Raw genomic sequence first — 20,980 nt, 5'->3', positions numbered from 1 at the left:
GAGAGTTTACTTCTTTTTGGCTTCCTGCCGATTTTTTCGGGCGCCTCGGTTTTATAAAGTAAACAAATAAAAGTACACTTATTAAATTCATTAAAACTGAACAGACTGTATTTAACGACTCTTAACATAACAATAACAAAGTTTGTACATACTTATAACTCTAGAGTTCTACGCGCTAAAATCTATATACACATAATAATAACATAGTCCGACCTCTGCCGCTCCCCTCTATGGTCTAGGCGGGCTGCTTGGCCTTGACCTTGGCCTCGTGCACCTCGCTGGCGCTGTGCACGACCAGCAGCGCGGCGGCCACGCGCGCCGTCAGCTCCGCCTGGCTCACGCCGTGCGCCCACGCCACGCGGCCCCAGCGTCGCAGCTGGGGACAAACATGTCGTGAGCATGGGCAGTAAGGAGACTTGAATGATGACTTTACGCTCAGAATAACGTCATTCGTTAACTACCCCTGATTACACCTACCGAGTAAAATGGTCGTGACAGTGTCCTCGGCTGAGCACTCGGTCAATTGAGAGCCGTTGATTGGTCGATCAGTCGAGCATACTGTCTCGCCATTCTACTCGGTAGGTGTAATCATGGAGCCTCCCCGAGTGACGTATCCTCTGTCTTTATTATGCGCCAGCACCCTGGGTAGTTAACGAATGACGCTATTCTGAGCGTAAAGTCATCATTCAGTCCACTTTCACTGTTCTTTTGTCCTGTGTAGTCTGTATGTGTAATGTATGGGGGCAATATTCGATAAGAACACAAAAAAAAAAAAAAAAAGCGTTTGTCAGTTTTTACAAATACAACAAAGATTGGAAACAAAGACTGCGGAAATTTAATATGGAGGTTCACAATAGGGAATACGCATGTATTTTTTTATATTCTTATTCGATCAAAGAAAAAATCTTTATTTTAAAGGAAGTAAAAAATTGATTACAGGACACGTCCACTTTAAACGGGCAAAACTTTAGAGTAATGACTCTCGCCAGTCGCGCCGACGCTCAGTTCTATGGGCATAGATTATTCTGAGATTGACATATCGTCAAATTTTACGTCACATCCGCTCTAAGAAAATCCGTCCCGTTTCAAAGATATAAAGCTACCGAAGTTTTTTTGTACTTTTCAACAATTATTTACTCGCTCAAACATTAATGATAATCAAAAATATTGATGTAGGCATAATTCTGAAATAACAAAGTTTATAAAAAATAATATTTGACCTTTATTTGAATCACATGCATATTCCTCATTAGGTGTTTTTTATTTCTTGGATACATGGATAACTTGCTGGTGGTCATGCTAAAGTTTCTTTGTACCCAACCTATGAGACACTTCATGCATCACTGTAGTGACCTAGTTAGACCTCTTATGGAACCAGCTTGGTTCTGATGGCCTAATAATTGGCACCCACTTATTTTCTTGCAGAGCTCTCAGGTATTCTATGACCCCCTGGAGGGCAGCAAGGACTTTATATGTAGGCATGCAAGGACTTTGTATGTAAACAAAAGGGGAATTTATGTATCTACATAAATTCCCCTTTTGTTTACAGCAGATACCCTAACAGAAATCATCTTGTATTTTGGACAAAAATATGCTCACAGGGCAATGTCATATAAAATGGTAATGGCAGGTGGATTTTTTTCATTTAATGGACTAGAATCTTACTTGGTACTCTTCTTCTAAGCGGGACAACATGACGGCCTCACTGGGCTCCAGTCTGCGGTCCACAGCCGCCAGCATCAGTAGAGGAGACTTCAGTGCTTCCACACCAAATACTATAGCTGAGGAGAAATATTTATGTTAATAATGATTATGAGCAAATTGAGGAGGCCATTGATCCCCATTCTAGTTGTTATTTATGTGTTTAGGTATTATTTATGTTATTTTTTACATAGGTGAGATGTTTCAGTTAGGATTAGGAATCATAAAAGAATGCCAATGTGTAACTTGCATAAAACCAGACAAAAGTAAAATAATAATAAAACTAAAGTTTATTTATTATTTTGCTTTTGTCTGATTTTATAGCAGGGAAGCCTTAACATAAATAAACATAAATTGAGCTTCTATACATAATTACTACATACCATTTAAGGATGGGAAGTCATATGACAGGTAGTGCTTGGCCAGTGCAGCTCTAGTCTCGGTGGTCACGGGGGGCGCCTCTAGCCCTTGTGACACTTCCTGCTTCACATCAAACCTCTTCTGGAACCAGTCTATGATGGGCCCCCACTTCCTTTCTTGCAGAGCTCTCAGGTCTTCTTCCTTTGAATGATTTATACTTAAATTATTACTTGTTTTTTAATTTAAAAATACTTCAGTGGTGTTTTTACATTAATAATAAATTAATGAGATATCCTTTCAGTCTTAAGTTGTTAAAGTCAGGTTAAAATGAATATTCAAACATACTTACTTCCGAAGCAAACAACAGTGTATCTGTAGCAATGAAGTCCATCAAATAGCTGGCGATGTCATGCTTGGTGAGCTTGCCAGGGTTGTCCATAGCAGTATTGCACAAGGCAGTCTAAAACATTGTATAATCATTTTTAGTATCTAGGTATTATAATTTAAATAATGTAATGTAATGTTTGCAAATTGTGTGAATTTTATTGATGATTATAATCAAATATTAGTTTAATTACAGGATATTGTAAAGAATTTACTGAAGAAACATAACATTATGTAAGTTAAGTAGTACTTATAATTATAACATTTTGATTTACATACCAAATGCATGGTGGGCTGCGTGATGACGTCGCTCTGGGCGTCCCACTCGGCCGCTATGCCTCGAGCGAGGGCCTCGTTGTGTATCAGCAGAGGCTTGCCATTTGGAGTCTTCAGACGGCGATGGTCTAAAGTCACTTCCCACTTATTCTCGTTTTGGATTATTCCAGTGCCTTTATAGAAACGTTTACGGGTGGCTGCAATATAAATAGTGTTTTAAAGTATCGTTTAAATAAATAAAAGAGATCATTGCTTCGGCTTTTCGTGAACTTACCATAATTTTGCACTCTAACCTTACAGCAATTTACACATTGTGACCTGAACAAAGTTTTCAATGACGCCGTAGCCAATTTAGAAAACATTTTGCATCTAATTATTTATAAATTCCCTTTGAAAATAAATAGTAACTAAATTTTTAAATCTAAATAACATAACCTAAAATCCTACAAGAATACCATAGAGAAAATACAAATACACATATAAAGGAACGTCAAAACACCACAGAGAAATTGCCCTGTGGTTATTATTTTGAGGATACACATAATTTGTTTTTTTTGTTAGGAAACCGGTGCGTTGGTTTAGCTTGCTTTTATTGGTGAGGGAATACTGAAAGAAAGTCGGTTTCGACCACCACCCATCATTCCATCAATGCAAAGCTTATGCAAAGAATAGCGAAGTTGTTATTATTCTGAGCATTATGATTGTCTGCCCCTCGGAAGAAGAGTGATGGTCGCTTTCGCCTATTGTCTATGGTGGTATTGTGTTTATTTTGTCTATGACATCAATTTCTCTTTCTCTTTGTTTGTCATTGATGTTGGGAAATAGCTTTTCGATTTATAATTCCTTCGTTTGTGCATTTACGCTGTAAATATCTTATAAGTTTCATTGTTCAAGTGAATGTCTTTTACTCTCGTGACGATGTGTTCCATGGATTTTGGGTTCTAGCAAAAAACTGTGTGTTCGTTTTCTAGGACACAGTGAAGTGAAGTGACGCGCACTACCTTGTCTGAAAGCCAATAACAAGCTATAAATAAACCTGCTACAGCTCACGGTTTGAACATTTTAAACTTTTATCCTTTATTTGTGATGTACCCGCATCCCATCAGCGCGGACGAAGACCAGAAGACGATTTTGATACCGAGTGTGAGACTTCTTCACTCAAAAAGAAAAGGCATATTCATACACCCCACGGCTATGTACAGGAATAGTACACTTAGCTGCTTAACCAAAGTTTGCATAACGATAACATCGAGAAGTTTGTTTGGGTAAAGTGTTGTTGTTTGGTATATAAGGAAGAGATAAAGATGAAACTTTTGGAGAGTGGTCGCCTGGAGGCGCTGAGCAGCGCGCTGTCGATCCTCAACGGCGACAGCGCCGTGCAGGCGCGGGTCGAGAGCTACAGCTGCAAGATGGCCGGCGGGGAGAAGGCTTTTTACAAGCGCTTCACAGCCGACGGAGAAACATCTCACGACCTGCAGGCCCTGTCTCCGCCTGAGGGAGTTGCTGCTAGGTAAAACACAATGTTTATACTGTATACTGTAATGGAATATTACACTTTCACTGTACTCAGCTAAATTTCATTACAATAAATTAGCATTTTATGCTACCTTTTGCTTTTAGCTTCATGTTTTTTATTGTTTGTGTGCAGTCATTCAGAGAATAGTCAATCAAGGCTTATTATGTGTGTAGTGAATTGGAATCTCTGATACCAATATCCATTAGGTAGTCATGGTCTTGTGTATGGTTAATGTAAGTATGTGGTCTCTGCTATGGTCAAAGAAAAACCTTTATGTATAAATCCTTTTGAATGTATTCAAAGTCTATGATAGTGGGTATTAACTCCTTTTGATTGTTATTTGTTATTGTTGGAACTATAGCAGATATAGTTATCTTTGATGATGCATTGTTATTGAAAGTCTTATGATAATCATGACTTTTTAAACATGAAGCAAATGATTTTTTGCTGTAAAATTATAGCAATAGTGTAGAGGCTCAATTCACTCTCAATTTGTAATAAGAATAAAAATTTGGTACAAAATTATTAGGTACAGTTTGATTCCAACAACTTGATAGTTCTGAAAATAGTAGTGAATGCACTTATTTATGTACCTCGTCAAACTAACAGACCACCTGTTCATTCTTTCAAAGATTGACAGTTGGTTAGTTTGACAAAGCACAGCCAACTTCCGAAACTATCAAGTTGTTTGGACCAAACTGTATTGTAAAAAAACACTTTTTATTTCAAGTGGTCAAGGTCAGAAACTGTTAATGAACTGAGATAAGTTCAAATCACTTGTTCTTTAATAATAAAAACAAGGTTATTAATACTAATAGTCAAACAGATAAACTGTTTTCTTTGCACAAGTACAAAAGTATAATTACTGACTTCTAAGTAAATACTTAGCAGCAGTTTATTTACCACCTATTTCATTGTCTTAAAGAATACATAGACATCATTTACATATCTGTGCCTACTTTGCTGCTTACTCAATTACCTACACAAAATATACATTTACAGATATAATATAAAAAACATCAATCTTTCAGTTGTAAACTTTGCAGGTATTTTGCAGAAAAACTGAAATATGCTTTTTTTTATGATTTGATACATGAAATAATAAAGAGTTTATTTGTTTACAGCCACAGTTTGTCCGGAGATGAAGGGATGCTGTGTGACACCATATGCAGGAAGACTTTATTCTACCTGATCGCCACATTGAATGCAGCATTTCCAGATTATGATTTCTCAATGGCAAAGGTGAGTTTTAATAAACATAGCATGGGGTATCGGGCATCAGTCATCATCTGCTTATAAATTTAATAATAACTTAATTGCACTGCATACCTACTTTTTTTTCTCACAAGATACACTTTGCATTAGAATATTTTCCTGCTGCCTACAAATAAGCTAAGTGTAGTTAGTAGGTCTATGGAGCTAAGTGTTTCGTCTAAATCTGTAAATCTTTAATTCATACAGAGTAACATACACACATTTTCAACAGTTGGTTTTATAAAAAAAACATAAGTATTTCATAGCTTTTTCTGAATTACAGAGCAGTGAATTCAGCGCAGAGCCCTCACTCAGCTGGGTGCAGGGCGCGGTGGACGCGGCGCTGTCGGCCGTGGGCGGCGCGCGCTGGCGGCAGCTGCGCCCGGCGCTGTGGGCCGCCGTGGGCGAGGAGGTGCAGCTGCCCGAGTGCCGCATCTACAGCTACAACCCCGACCTGGCCAGCGACCCCTTCGGCGAGCCCGGCTGCCTGTGGACCTTCAACTACTTCTTCTATAATAGGAAGTTGAAGCGCATCGTGTTTTTCACCTGCAGAGCTATGAGGTGAGTGTTGTGCGTTGTTATTAGCGAGTTAGAATAGCGTCATTCACTGATTGCCCATTGTGCGCCCGATGCTTATTCTATAAATTATACTTGATTCGTCATGCGAAATTTCAGGAATTTGCACACATTTTATTGAATGAACATTATTTTATGGTGTTGTTTTTATTTTCTAGTCCTGTTTGTGCTGTCGACTCTGGAGTGGACTTTGCCATGGATGAAGATGAAGAATATGACTAAATAGTAGGTACTCGATCTTGATAAACAAGACGGCACCATTTATCGCATAATTTCGATGTTTACTTTTAACTTGAACCTTTTATTATAAATATTAAATACATTCTAAGTTACTTCTAACCAATTTTTACTATTTTTTTCATGAAATGGTTAGAACGATGTACCTGGTTCATGATAATAATATTAACCACTTGGGCCAGTAAGTACAAATAGGTGTAGACGTGTGGTCGTAGCGTATTTATCAATTATTTGCAACTGTATGTTTGATATAAGTATGTTATTAAACGTTCGGCATTAGCCGCATCTGCTAGGTTACTGAGAATAACAACAATAAGTAGATTGATATGATAGTAGATGGGAAGTAGGGAACACGTGCTAAATATTTCGATAAATCGTGTTCCAAAATAAACATATGTTGGTGACCACTCTTATAATATGTTTCGTGGTGCTTTTTCCTAGTTTTATTTTACATTTATATTGCATTTGTCTTAATAAATCTCATGTGAACGTACCTTCTACTACCATAAAAAAATGAATTAAAATTATATTGTAGTAGCCCAATTCAGTATTCTATTTATTGTCCAAGTGAATGGAAAGTGAAAACTAAATGTCACTTTCTAGTGGGTGAACAAAATTCTGCCCCTACGGGTTTCACACTCATCCTTTCGCCTTGTTTTGAGTCCAAATTAAAATAGTTTTAAGTTGTTTGTCATTTGAGACAAAATATACGTAGATATAATATGTATAATTTAAATTATGCTTTTTATTATGAGATTTATAAGTTGTAAAGAGTATAAATGTAAGAAATATCAGTTACTTGTGCACTCTATATCTCCACTTTGTTACTAATATCAAAAGCATAATTTAAAAACCACTGTACAATAATGTATTATGTTCACACACGAGTTTTATTATTATTTAATACATTACATGACTTAGGTACCTACCTGTAACAATGTTGAAATAGGCGGATATATTGTTATATGAATGCAGTTGGTGAAATAACCAAGCGATGACAAAGCTCTTCTGATGTACAGCTATTGGATTGAAAAATAATTAATTATTGTAAAATTTTGTTTTTGGTATTAATATGTAAGAGCACTAATATGTTTTATATTTGGTACAAATGTGTGCTATTCTATTTGTACCTTATGTAGATAAATATTACAGCTATAATTTTCTTTTCTCATGTGAAGTCGCATTATTCTGCGTTTTTATAGATTAGGTTGTTGTAAGCTAATTTGCACGAATAGAAGCTAACATTGTAGATATTTTGATGAGTGATCTCGAAGTTACATAAGTAAACTGTACAGACGTACGACCGTAGTATGAGGAAGGGTGTTGCGGTAGTAAAGCAGTGAGTTGCTAACGTAGTTGTAAGGGTATAATGTTATATAAGAATCTAGACCTCTGTCCATACAGATAAGTCACAATATTATTAACACCCATTGGGAATCATTAATTATTACCGTCGAGTGTGATAGTAGTAAAATTTATAAAACATGTTTCTGTACCTTCTCGTTAGTTATAGTAGATAGCAATGTCAGTGTAGATGTCTAGATGTTAGTGAATAAAACTAAAGTTCTAGGTTGGCTAACAATTAAATCCGCCTATTATTTTTCGGCGCCAATAACATGTCCTTCTTCATTAAGGTTTATGAATATATTTTTTTCTTGGTAAAACTTGTTTTAGTTTACAATCCCTTATCCATGCGTATAGCACAAACATCCTAACTAATATTATAAATGCGAAAGTAACTGTGTCTGTCTGTTACTCTTTCACGCCAAAACTACTGAACGGATTTGAACCTGAGAAAGAACATAGGCTACTTTTTATCCCGGAATTCCGACGAGAAAACTTTTTAAGGCGAAGCGAAGCTCGCGGGAACAGCTAGTTATGTTATATAGGTACCTAATGGTTCCACGGATACCAACCGTTTTCGGTTCTTCAGAGACCCCGAGCTTAGCTCTTCTCAAGCATGCTATACGACTTGAAATCATTGGACAACACAACACAAGTCCACTGACTTCAATAATAATAATAATAATAATAATATATCTTTATTTCAGGTGTAAAAAGCCCATATCATATCCTAATTACATTTACATTTATAAAATTAAAATTAAAAGATACAAAAGTAAATATCATTAAAGTTTAAAGACAATATTAATATATATGTATATACTTAATAAGATTTCACTTTGGATAAAGTTCATGTCATTTAACGTTCCCACCACGATGCACAGCTAGCCAGTGCCTAAAGAATGGACCATTCAAGTCGTCACTCACCACTTGCAGTATGGTATTGCTGGAGGAGCGCACTCTGTCCCAGAAGCCCGCAACACGTGACCTCATTATTGCAAAAAAGTCAGGGACCCCAGCCTCCGCAAACATGCCTGACGCACTGCAGAAACGAGGATGCTTTAGAAGTATACGGAATGCATCGTTGTACTGAACCCTAAGAGTCGAGTATGCGCGTTTCGTGTAGTTTAGCCAGAGCTGACAAGTATAAAAGCTCTGGCAGTACGCTCTAAACAGAGTTACTTTTACTTCCTCAGTACAACGAGCAAACCGTCTCGCGAGCATGTTGCAGCGGACGGCCAGGGCCCTATGGGCCCAGGCCCAATGATATTGGCGTCCTACACTAATTAAATTAGCGTACATCTTACATCCAAACGTCCGCCGATGATGGTAAAAAAGGGAGTTAAGTAAGACGTATTAAAATGTAAAACACTTCCTTTTTTCAAAAAATATATTGATGAACAATCATAAACATAATATTCTTTATCGAACTATACAACAGCGAAAAAGGACTTAAAAAAGGACAATTAACTTATTTCTAAATAAACTATATATCTTAATCTGTATTTACAAGATACCTGATCACTGCATTATGTACAACACTCATACAAGACATTCAATAACACTGAAGCTCACCACAACAAGACATAATAAATCTATAGATTCACGAAAAAAGTAGGTAGCCCACCTCGACGCTAGTAAAGCAATAAACTATTATATTGTCATTATTTCCTGCGAAGTCTGAAATGTTCTGCAGTTTTTCATTAAAGGTAGATACAAGAAATACATACACGTCTTTATAGACTATATTTTTTACACGGTACAGCGGATATTTGATAAACCTACCATCAGAGGTATACGTATTCGCTCGATGAACAAAGAAATTAAAAATGAATCACTTTACATTTAATAAAAAGAGATTTACATTATACTTTTACTATAAACGGAGTAGACATGTATGATGTAAATGTAGTTCATAATAGCCATGGTTGAGTTGAGGGCACAGCCAGGGCTTGTCTCCCTCAACACTGCGTGAGCACATAATCACGCTCAAAAATATAGACACACTTGCAGGGTTTTATGCAGCAGCTTGAATCCTAACAATGTAAATTTTGAATTGCACAACAAACTTAGATAAAAATAATAAATGCGGATCGGACAAAATTTATACACCATAGCAGATTGTCATATAGCGTAAATCCTTTCTTAATATTTCATGGAGTGCTTATTGTAAATGATAAAGCATGTAAATAAAACCTGTGCTTTCTATTCATATAATGTAAATAAAAATATTTCATACCTACCTATGTAGACATTGAAAAACCCATATGGAGTTATTAAATAAATCAATAATAAAATAGATGAAAACCTCATACAAAACTGTAAAATATAACTTTTTTATCAATTCATTATAATTATATTAATAAACTAAATTTCAGTTCGCTGCACCGCTGCCCACAACCGGGCGATTACATAGCACTAAACGGTAGTCGGCACCAAAAATATAAATGTATTACATTATTTTATACCAGTCTCTGTGAACTGTGATGCGTGCACTGTGCACAAAGTATCAACAATAAATAAATTTTAACGGTCGTAACCTAGCTAAATTTACTCGACTACGTTTGTTTCTCTTTTCTGATGCATATGACCCGGCATGATTATCATTGCAAGTATCCGTACAATATTCGCGTATTGCGATCATTGTATTATCGGCACCGACTATAAGCTAGAACCTTCCCTTACTAAAACACCCGTAGTAAATAAACGTAAATCTATACAAAAATGTCTAACTGAAGTTCTACATCGCTCCTTTTATTGGGTTTCACAAGTTCTACATTAAATATCTACCTACATTAAAATTGTCGATAAGTAATTAGTGGCATAAAAAGCTTAGTTACTTAGCGACAATTTAGAAGCCTATCATTACATATCTATTCATAGCCATGATTGTGGCTACACTTCATTCATTCCCACAACCGACGCTCTCGTTTACCACATTAGCTGTGCGGACAGTCATGCAGTGTTCTCGTACTTCACTTGTTATTTCAGAAGTCCTAGCGGGGCCCGACTATACTAGCGTGTTACCTAGAAAGTAGCTAAGTGAAACGATCATTTTGAGAGCCGTCGTGCCATAGACTAATATTAGTCTATGGTCGCGCTGATACATGTTACGCGACTAGCTGGGCGTCAAGCTCGCAGTGCGGCCGGCCGCGAAGATTCTCAAATGTACGTTTTACTTAGCTACTCGCTAGGTTACATGCTAAGCTCAAAGCCCGCCTACCTGTGCGGCCGCGGAATAAGAGTGGTGCCAGCGTCCCTCAGGCCACAACGCTGTCATCCGGCACGGCTGTGGCCTACCTACTAGCGGGCGCGGCGGGCGGCGCGGCGTCGTCGGGCGGCGGCGTGGCGCGCTTGCTGCGCGGGCGCCACGCGTCCAGCAGCGCCTCCACTCGCTCCTCGGTGGGCCCCCAGCGCGCGAACCCCGCCGCGTTCTGCAGCCACACCACCACCGTGCCGCCGCCCCATCGGAAGTACACCTCGTTTCTGGAACAGGATGGACAGGAGATTTAATACTGGGCTGAAATTAGGGGGATATATGATATGAATGAATATAAAAATGTTCATTGAATGGGAAGGCACTGACTCTCAAGATACCTACCTCAGGTTACCTAGTTTGGGAGTCAGGGTTTTCATGCTTTGTGTTTACTCTGCTTGTCTTCAATAAAGATTTATTATTTGTATAAATATAAAGTACAAAAGTTCCACTAGAGAAAGACATGTACAATAGCCCAAATGTAAATTAACCCTCCTCAGAAAAGAATAGAGCTTCAATACACGATATGATACCCAATCTAAAACAGAGCTATAATTTTTCACCAGTCCAATCTCATATAGCCTCTAGTTCTACTTATAGTTTTTAACCAACACGCCAGTAAGTGCGATTAACGATTGCATTGTTGTCGCACTGTAAAGTATACCTAACTATGTCAAAAGTATTGTTGATTGAAAATTTCTAGTAGCTAATGGATACTCACTTCTGCATGACGTGTTGGAAGCCATGGCGGTACTCGTGTTCAAACGCCGGTATCACCACCTGAGAAGAATGTAAAAAAGATTAATATTTTAATAAACACATTTGACACTCATAACAAAACTATTAACTGTCGTTCAAGATGTCGTGAAAAAAAAAAAAAAAAAAAAAAAAAAATGTCGTGAAATTTAATGAAATAATGTAGTTTATTCAGGGTCATCAATTTATGTAAAACAGATCATAAACTACATCAATCAATAGATATGTAAGTTAGATTTTTATAAATACAAATTCACACATATTACAATTACTACGACAGATACTTTGTTATTGCTGCTTGTAAATAACCATAACTTACTCGACCCCCGCCTTCTCTTGTGCGTCGATGGCGAGAGAAAAAAGATGACTGGGGATAGTTAATTATTTTGCATAGCAAGATAATCTCACGTCACAACGGTCGACCTGTGAATAACTGAACATCACTGTGTGCGTGTCACCTGTTTCCTCTTAAAATGGCTCCTGCGCAGGACAGTCGGGCCGCTCGGGAGTAGCACCACGAAGCCGCTCCATGAGTTGGAGTGATGTGTGTGACTTAATTGTGTCACTCAGGTTATCGACCATATCGGCGTCGGTATCTTACCTATTGTCGGGCGAAGGCGTGTCGGCGAAGTAGAAGCGGTGAATAAAAGAATACATTGTATAAGCGTTTCACCTGTTTCCTCTTAAAATGGCTGGCCTGCAGTTTGTGCAGCGTGTGCGCGGGGCGGTCGGGCCACTCGGGCAGCAGCACCACGAAGCTCAGCGGCTCGGCCGAGTCCTACACCGAAGCTAGATAATTCTTGCGAGGAGTATGGGTGGTGGAAGTACTGGACAGCCTCGGCAGCGGTGTCTTATTGGCGGAAAAGGCGTGAGCGCGACGTCGGGAGAAGAAGAAAAGGAATCGATGAATTACCTGTTTCCTCTTAAAATGGCTAGCCTGCAGTTTGTGCAGCGCGTGCGCGGGGCGGTCGGGCCACTCGGGCAGCAGCACCACGAAGCTGAGCGGCTCGGCCGAGTCCTGCAGCAGCCGCTCCATGTGTCTCAGCGCCGCCTCCAGTAGCTGCTCGCAGTACGGGGGGTGAGCCACCATCGAGCCCGACACGGGACGGAGCTCGAGGAATGGTCTGCGGGTGGGGGTGGTGAGGTTGAGTTGAATTCACGCGTAGTTTATACAGTTGAAGTTGGTTTTGTAGTTGACGCGTAGTTTATAGAACTAATTAAAAAAACTTTTACTAATTTAATGCCATATCAATGGGGAAGAAATCTAAGTGAAACTTTGGCAGTACAATCGTGTGTCCCTTTCAGGTTCTGATCAATTACATTATTAGGGAGCAAAAATGGCGACTGAACCAACCAATTAGAACTGGGGCATCAGGCACAGTCGCTTAAGGCTCCATCTGTAATTAGCTTTTACTTTTTCTCCCCATTTCCTTCTGATATCATAAATGATCAGAAATAAAAAAATGTTACATTTGTTTTGCAAAAAAACTGTTGTAATATTTGATTAACTCACCCTCTAGAACCGAAATAGGAGTCGGTGTCGGCGAACGCAGAGCAGTACTGGCGGAAGTAGCAGTCCAGCGGGCTCGCGAAGCACTCGAACGTCACACCGAAACATCTGAAATTGTATATTTTTCTTATCAAATATATTTCAAATACGCGCCAAGACACTTGGTCGACGCCCTTCCTCATCCGGACGCTACCTGTCATATCGTCGGTCCAGCGGATTGGACAACGTCTCAGACGTGACATGTTCCTGGTTAGCTATTCTTCAGGAGAAGGCTGGCTCACGGTCACTTCAGCTTGCACATGGAAGATTGTAAAGATGTAACGAGGAATGTAATTTATAGTCGTTGATGTGCCGTGCGAGGGACACCTGTGCGTGTAGGGACACCTGTGCGTGTAGGCACACCTGTGCGTGTAGGCACACCTATGCGTGTAGGCACACCTGTGCTTGTAGGCACTGACCTGTGTAGGCACTGAACTGTGGAGGCACTGAACTGTGTAGGCACTGACCTGTGTAGGCACTCCAGCACGGGCACCGGCAGCGCCATCTGCGTGAGATGCGCGTCGCCGCCGGCGCCCACCCACGCCGCGTAGCGCCGCAGCAGGCACCACACGCGCGACAGAAACTGCTCGAACTTCTTGTCGTCGAAGCAGCTGTAGCGGTATAGGCATTCCTGAGGACATGAGGCGGTTAGTTAACCTTCGTGAGGTATAAAAGAGAAATGGTAAAATACGTTCGCGATTATGAGGACTGTTGTTGGTTGGGTTTCACATACACAAGAGATGGCTTTATTTTTTAAGGCTTGATGTTTTTTGGTTACGCGTATATTTGTAATGACAGAAAACACATACATGTACCGCAATCATACATAATAGTAGTAGGCAGATAGGTAATTATCCGGCCATGAAGGGAAAAAAAGGAAAGGGCTATGTGAGAAAAGACTCTGGAAATTATTGAGACAGGCAGGGATAGCTAGGTATTTATTACTCTACCAACATTTGCTTTCAGATGTGCTTACTTTTTGTGTATAACAGACTGAATAAATAGGTTACGTTAGTATTGTACCTTATTGCATTTTCCAAGTTAACGAGGCCAAATCTGGAGTCCTAAAAATACATTCCTTTGTGAAGTTTCGTTGGGTATAAATGGCACAAAGGATTTGCGCGTCAATTCTAATGTAAAAAGGTTACTGGAGTCAACTGTATGTAAGTTATTGAATAATATGAATTGTATTCGGTCGGTGGTGGATTTTAGATGAAGATAATACAGATGTGGCACTGATTAACTACCAAGGCAGTAATAAGCAGTGGAAATAAGTTAGTATGATAATTTTATCTATAAATCCATATTTGAATGTTCACTTATGATAAGTTATGACACCAAGTCCCTAGGAATCAATTACCTCCACTAACCCAAAGTAGAACTTTATTTAAATACTTACATATTTTCTAAAAAAAACATAAACTAAAATGGTACCTAAAAATATGAAGATGTTATAAAACTACCTACCTTAAAAGATAAAAAATAACCCAAAGTTAAATTGTAAGAAGTCGCTATAAAACCTTCAGCCCCTTTTACATACAAATGGTCAAGTTACCACTTACCAATTTCTGCAGATACGTAGCATTCAACACTTGGTTCTCGCCCAGATAGCGCACACAGGCCTGGTCTCTGTCCAGGAAGTGTTCAACTAGCGGCGGGCGCGGCGCCGGCAGCGCGCACTGCACCGGGTAGCACCACACCTTACGGAGCGCCGCTTGCTGCAGGGGCGCCGCTAGCTCCTGTAGATGATGTGGGCTCTTGTTGTATTGTGGTTGGTTAAGGAGTATAGAGTCCAGCAGTGGGAGAAATAGGTTTGGGGACAAGAAAGTTATCCTACTAATATTATAAATGCAGAAGTTTGTGAGAATGTATGTATGTTTGTTACTTCTTCACATCTGAACCAATTTTAACCAAATTTGGTATGGAGTTAGCTGAGACTCTTGATTAACACATAGGCTACTTTTTATCCCGGAATTCCCGGAAAACCTTTTTAAGGTGAAGCGAAGCTCGCGGGAACAGCTAGTACTAAATAAATTAGAATATTGAAGTTATGTACCTGTATTCCATTTTCCTTCAACAGTGCACTGTGTTTTTCTCTTATTTTACGTGCATACTCAGCAGACAAATGATAAATCTTCAAACATATTCCCTCCACTGATGCTTTCACTGTCTCTGCTAAGTGTGGTTGACATTGTCTCTGAAAAATATAAATTAAGAAAGTAAATAATTTACTAAATCAGATGGAGTTCTGATATATTAATCTATTAAAAATATACATATTATATATATATTACCCTCAAATGTGCAAGTCGGTCTTGGAAGTCATCATATGTTGCCCCAACAGTTCTTCTTAACCATTGAAATGTATCTTCTGCATTCCATTTCACCACTTTCCTACTTTCCGGTGAAGCATTTCTTGACTCTATCATTTTCTTTGCAGCTTCAGCATAGCGAGACAGTTGTTTTCTGGCATCACCAGTAAATTTAGGATGTGTTAATTTAATAGGTATGTCATTCATAATTTCTTCATACATAGACCGAGATATTTCTGGAAAACAATGACTTGGTAAAAGTGGATCTGAACCCCCTTGATCATTAACTTTTCTCTCCATTAACCAACGATTAAAGGAATCTTTAGGTGCATCAATGCCTTCTCTAGTGTGGCACAGCTCTTGATAGCACTGTCGAAGTTTATTTGCCAAATTGAATCGGAATCCTTCTATTTCTGGATGAGGGTGAGGACAGATGGTCGGAGGCCTTTCATATATTACAACATTAGTAGGCACTTCAATGTCCCATGGGCCTGCCAACACAAACTTCTTGGCTGGAGGGCCATTGTCCTCAGAGGGTCTTCTTTTGCTGGTCCCAGGGGTCATATTCCCTTGATTTGGCGGGCCAGTGTGACAAATTCCAAGAGGATCGGTGATAGGATCAAAGTCTCTTTTAACAGCTGGCAGTTCCCACATAGACTCTCCTGACAGCTTGTTCCAGAAGTAGGGTCTGTTCTCTCGCTTGGACCAGTACTTGCGCCAGCCCTGCTGCAGCAGGTCGGCGTGCAGCTCCTGCGCCAGGTGCGGCGCGAGCGGCGCGGGCGCGCCCGGCGTCAGCGGCGGCTCCGCGCCCGCGCCCGGCGACGACGCCGGCTCTGGCGACGAGTCGCTGTGAGGCGCCGGAGACTCCCAAGAAGAAGATCCGGCAACAACTTTTTCACGTACTTCGTTCATTTTGGCGGCACAATAATGTAAACAAGTTTTAAAAACTAAAACTTACTAATAATTGTAGCGGGTGGTCGACAATGCTTATTAAAATAGCAGATATTTACACCAATAAGCTTCCTATAAGTTTTTACACATATTTTTGTATTGAGATTCACAAAATAATATAGCGCCAACCAAACTCACTTGCCACTGTTTATTCATGAACCAGTTTCACTTTGTACAGTTTACATAACATAATTCATACACAAAAATTGTAAAATAATTGTTTAAATAAGTTCCAAAATAATAAATAAATACGATTTCGTAGATTTTACAATAATGTTGGCGTATATTCCCCAAGCACCGCCATCACATATTGTGTTCACAGATTATGAATCGCGCTCAGTTTGACCTAGAAACAACACAGACAAAAAAATATAAAAACATCATCGGAAAGCCCTCAGAATAATAACTATCTTTCAAATCCATTAAATAGAGATTATTGATCGTTGTCATCGACCCACCACCGCGTGAATGCACAAAATTAAGTCGCCGACTTATTAGCGGACTTTGGATATTGTGCACGGTCTTTTGGGACAGTTCGTGCCAGATAGGTCTCGGACGTCTGAAAGCTGAACGACAAAGACATCCGAGACCTATCTGGCACCATGGAAGTAATAATCTGGCACGAAGTCCCAAAAGACCGTGCACAATATCAGTCGCGGCTGACAGCCGCGTATAACGCCGCGTCCGCTAATGTGTCGGCGCCTTCAACCTTCTGTCACAAATTTTAGTCTGTGTCATGTCAGTGTAGTCTCTGTTTATTATTACTCTGTTTATGGACCTATCCTAGCCTCGAAAACTTGTTTGTTTATTTTTTTCGTTTTTGGAAATTTATCATAATTTCCTTACAAATTGATATTAATCATGTCAGAGCAATTGATTAATGAAAAATTAGAAATAGACACATCTACGTACAAGTTTCTACCTTTCCAATATAGTGATTGTGCCATATCAAGGCTTAAATTCAAAGATGTAACCTACTCTTATTTTTATGAAAATTTTATGTTAAAAAATATTCCATGTTTAATATCTAATACCAGTGATTTGTGGGAATGCTCTAAAACATGGGTCCGCAACGATAATACCATCAACTTAGAATATATCAATAATGAATATGGGCACCTTACTGTACCAGTTGCAGACTGCAACTCCACAGAATTTAATTCTCAGTGCAAACAAAATATGACAGTGAATGAATATGTTACATACATGAAGAATGATAAAAATAAACTATTATATTTAAAAGATTGGCATTTAAAACGAACAAGGCCAGATCACAACTTTTATGAAGTCCCTCAGATGTTTGCCTCAGATTGGTTAAATGAATATTCTCTGGATAGAAATGAGGATGATTTTATGTTTGTCTACATTGGTCCTAAAGACTCCTGGTTGGTACCTATTGTAAGGAGAAAAGTACATATTATTTTTGTCAACTTGATGTGATTAAAATTATATTAAATATTTTCAGGACACCTCTTCATGTAGATGTTTACTCATCATACAGCTGGTCGGTTAATGTTGTTGGCAGAAAGAAATGGATCCTATTCCCACCTGGAGAGGAAAACAAATTGAAAGATTCCTTAGGGAATTTACCACTATTATTTGATAGCAATACATATAAAGATGTATGCTATTATGAAGTGATTCAAGAGAAAGGTGATGCCATATTTGTTCCCACAGGCTGGCACCATCAAGTGGTTAATGTTATTGATACAATATCTGTTAATCACAATTGGATCAATGCATGTAATATTCAGGCAGTCTGGTATGCCTTGCAGGATTGTTTGAAATCTGTAGAACATGAAATAGAAGAATTCAAAGATACACCTGAGTTTCCATCACAATGCCAAACAATTTTAAAGTCATTGTTTGGTATGGATTATGAGTCTTTCATACTGTTTTTAAATCATATAGCAAACAAAAGACTATCCCAATTTAAGGGTGAGACATTTTTAATCTTTCAAAAATATATTTTGGGTAAAAATCTTATAGCCTTTGACTTAAAAATGATAAATAATGTAATGGAGGATATAATGAGGAACCCACATTTTTTTGAAACATATTTACTGTCACCATTAAAACACGATTTTATTAATATAAAAAAATCTATAAATGAAGTAATAAATTAATAAAATTCACCAAAGATAGATCATAATATACAGTAGTTCCTTATATCATTACTTATAAGTAAGTACAAAGTACAGTGAGTAAAGAACATTTACTATGTAGTATTTCAATCACAAATTAGCATTCACTTTTGCACAGACAGTTCCATTGTTAATAAAGCTTTGAATCTGTTTTTTGTTGTACTTCAACTCCTGTAATATTTGTATAGTGTGTTCCCCTGGCTGTGGTAGAGGCAGGCGTCCAGTAGACACCCCCGGGGTCCTTGACAGCCGAGGGGCAGGCTCCGGGACTGGCAAGTCCTCTTCATTCTGGTAAAAAGAACCTCTAGATTTTGTACACTTGTTGTCTGCTAATTGGTCCAACTCAAGTACTGGAGTCACGCATGCATCCAAACCATCAAATATCTGAGACCATTCCTGTTGAGTTTTGGTCAAAAAAAGTTCTTCAAACTTTTTTCTCATTAATTCTGGATCACTGAATTGACTGAATTCATCCTGAGATAATTGTAGTCCTTTCAAAAAATTCTCATAAAATTGTGGCTCTAATGCCCCAACTGCCATAAACTTGTTATCCTTAGTTTTGTAAGTGGAATAAAATGGTGACCCACCATCCAATATGTTGGAGCCATGTTCACTGGCCCATATTGGTAAGTTTCTGGATTTAAATAGCCATGTTCCTACATAGGCAGCACCTTCAGCCATGCTGGCATCCACAACTTGTCCTGCTCCAGTGCTAGTTCTGGCGTACAGAGCAAGAACTATTCCAAGGGCACAAGCTACACTTCCTCCAGCAAAATCAGCAGTGAAGTTTAGTGGCGGCACGGGGGGATTGTTGCCTTTCCTCAATAAGGAGAGTATGCCAGACATAGCAGTGTAGTTTATGTCATGTCCTCCTTTGTCTTTGTAGATGCCAGACTGTCCATAACCTGTTAACCTGGCATATATTAACTTCTTGTTCCCTTTCATCATTTGTTCTGGCCCAAGACCCAGTTTCTCCATTACACCAGGCCTAAATGTATCTAACAACACATCAGCAGATAAACATAATTTTTGCACAATTTCAATCCCTTCTTTGGATTTCATGTTCACAGAGATCATCCTTTTCCCGTTGGACATGACATCAAAGGGTGATGGATTAATCTGAAAAATAAATATTAAAGTAATTAGTTGGATCGCTATCTTATACTGTATAGTGAATTATTTTATTATTCTGATTATAAGAAAGTGCCAAGCCTGAGACCTAAATTTCAACATCTAATTTTATCTTTGAGTTATAAAAACATTCTGTAATACTTATTGTTTATGTTAGTTCACACAGTAAGGTGGTGTTACTGTGTGAACTAACATAGATTTTAGGCCATTTCTCAATATCATGTCAACTACATGATAAAGATCTCTTACCTTTTGAATAACTGTAACATTTGCCCCAAAATCAGCTAAAATAGTGCCACATAGAGGTCCAGGGGCTAAGCCCATCATCTCTATAACTTTTATTCCTCGTAATGCCATGTTACCTGAGAAAAAAATAAGTACATTTTAGGTATTTTATGAGCCAAATGTTGCATTTAAATTACTTTGCAATAGCAATTTTTTATAAATATGTAATAAAAATAACAGCAAGAAACTGGGCTTGACAAGGGCAGTGGGTATATTTTATAATTAAGTCAATAATATAAAGTTAAAAGATTGTCAGCAAAACGTTAAGGTACAGTAATAAAGAACAGGAATTCCCACAGGGAAACCTTTCTGGCCAAACGAAGCTAGAAGGTAGGAGGTAAGTAAAGCTGGAAATTATATGAAAAAATGTTTATTTAGCCAAAATATTTACACAAGTTATCTTAATAAATGTTATGGATATAAAACAGTTATAAATTATTTGGACCAGATTAAAAAAAAATATATATTTAATAAGTACCTACTCACACAAAAAATACACTTTATTTAGTAATAACTTACCAAGAGGTGCAATTAAATTCCCTTAGACAATACACATGTTATCAGTTTGATAATATGTAAGTAGTAGCTACGTCTATAATCTAAATTTATTGTACCAAGTTCTTTGCAATAAAAAATGGTAATAAATCGAAAGAACAAAGTTCAAGTTTTGGAAAGTTTACAGTTTTTGTAGCTTTGTTTTGTAATGTCTGTCATTGTCATCTCTACTCTCGATTCGATTCGATACATTTTTCCCAGAATAATAACCAAACGGCACCAGAGCGCGCGTTTTCCGCACCGTTTTTCTACTGAAAGACATTGCTATCTATAATGAATGCCGCGTCCACGACGACATCAGGCGGTTTACACGGTCCTACACCGTTGTTGCTGAGATTGTTGATCAGCAGAACATCTTTATATAAATCTATGAACTTGATCAAGGCACGCAGG

At 38.5% G+C, this 20,980-nt stretch overlaps 5 protein-coding genes across 5 annotated transcripts; 2 read left to right on the top strand and 3 right to left on the bottom strand.

The window, feature by feature from the left end:
• Positions 1 to 81: 81 nt before the first annotated feature.
• LOC119694518 (ATP synthase mitochondrial F1 complex assembly factor 2) lies at positions 82 to 3,185 on the bottom strand. The gene is made up of 6 exons (XM_038120980.2): positions 2,996 to 3,185; positions 2,725 to 2,918; positions 2,411 to 2,521; positions 2,085 to 2,262; positions 1,666 to 1,781; positions 82 to 376 (listed from the first exon to the last, which is right to left on the bottom strand). The coding sequence occupies exons 1-6, from the start codon at positions 3,081 to 3,083 to the stop codon at positions 236 to 238; spliced, it is 828 nt and encodes a 275-aa protein (XP_037976908.2). The 5' UTR covers positions 3,084 to 3,185; the 3' UTR covers positions 82 to 235.
• Positions 3,186 to 3,500: 315 nt separating this feature from the next.
• LOC119694513 (repressor of RNA polymerase III transcription MAF1 homolog) lies at positions 3,501 to 7,968 on the top strand. Its single transcript, XM_038120970.2, has 4 exons — positions 3,501 to 4,231; positions 5,362 to 5,479; positions 5,775 to 6,052; positions 6,226 to 7,968. Exons 1-4 carry the CDS (start codon positions 4,026 to 4,028, stop codon positions 6,287 to 6,289), a joined length of 666 nt encoding a protein of 221 aa, XP_037976898.1. The 5' UTR covers positions 3,501 to 4,025; the 3' UTR covers positions 6,290 to 7,968.
• Positions 7,969 to 10,270: 2,302 nt separating this feature from the next.
• Positions 10,271 to 16,798, bottom strand: LOC119694512 (mRNA (2'-O-methyladenosine-N(6)-)-methyltransferase). The gene is made up of 8 exons (XM_038120969.2): positions 15,504 to 16,798; positions 15,266 to 15,406; positions 14,772 to 14,948; positions 13,677 to 13,840; positions 13,174 to 13,278; positions 12,574 to 12,784; positions 11,626 to 11,684; positions 10,271 to 11,134 (listed from the first exon to the last, which is right to left on the bottom strand). Exons 1-8 carry the CDS (start codon positions 16,431 to 16,433, stop codon positions 10,945 to 10,947), a joined length of 1,977 nt encoding a protein of 658 aa, XP_037976897.1. The 5' UTR covers positions 16,434 to 16,798; the 3' UTR covers positions 10,271 to 10,944.
• Positions 16,799 to 17,253: 455 nt separating this feature from the next.
• On the top strand, positions 17,254 to 18,598 carry LOC119694585 (2-oxoglutarate and iron-dependent oxygenase JMJD4). The gene is made up of 2 exons (XM_038121275.2): positions 17,254 to 17,857; positions 17,938 to 18,598. Exons 1-2 carry the CDS (start codon positions 17,334 to 17,336, stop codon positions 18,596 to 18,598), a joined length of 1,185 nt encoding a protein of 394 aa, XP_037977203.2. The 5' UTR covers positions 17,254 to 17,333.
• Positions 18,599 to 18,668: 70 nt separating this feature from the next.
• On the bottom strand, positions 18,669 to 20,738 carry LOC119694586 (alpha-methylacyl-CoA racemase). The gene is made up of 3 exons (XM_038121276.2): positions 20,552 to 20,738; positions 19,997 to 20,109; positions 18,669 to 19,735 (listed from the first exon to the last, which is right to left on the bottom strand). Exons 2-3 carry the CDS (start codon positions 20,102 to 20,104, stop codon positions 18,707 to 18,709), a joined length of 1,137 nt encoding a protein of 378 aa, XP_037977204.2. The 5' UTR covers positions 20,105 to 20,109; positions 20,552 to 20,738; the 3' UTR covers positions 18,669 to 18,706.
• Positions 20,739 to 20,980: the final 242 nt, after the last annotated feature.

Source organism: Plutella xylostella, chromosome 4, assembly GCF_932276165.1.
Source record: "Plutella xylostella chromosome 4, ilPluXylo3.1, whole genome shotgun sequence".
In the NCBI taxonomy this organism is placed as follows: domain Eukaryota; kingdom Metazoa; phylum Arthropoda; class Insecta; order Lepidoptera; family Plutellidae; genus Plutella; species Plutella xylostella.
The sequence above is the reverse complement of the archived record's forward strand: the minus strand, read 5'-3'. Positions and strand labels throughout refer to the sequence as shown.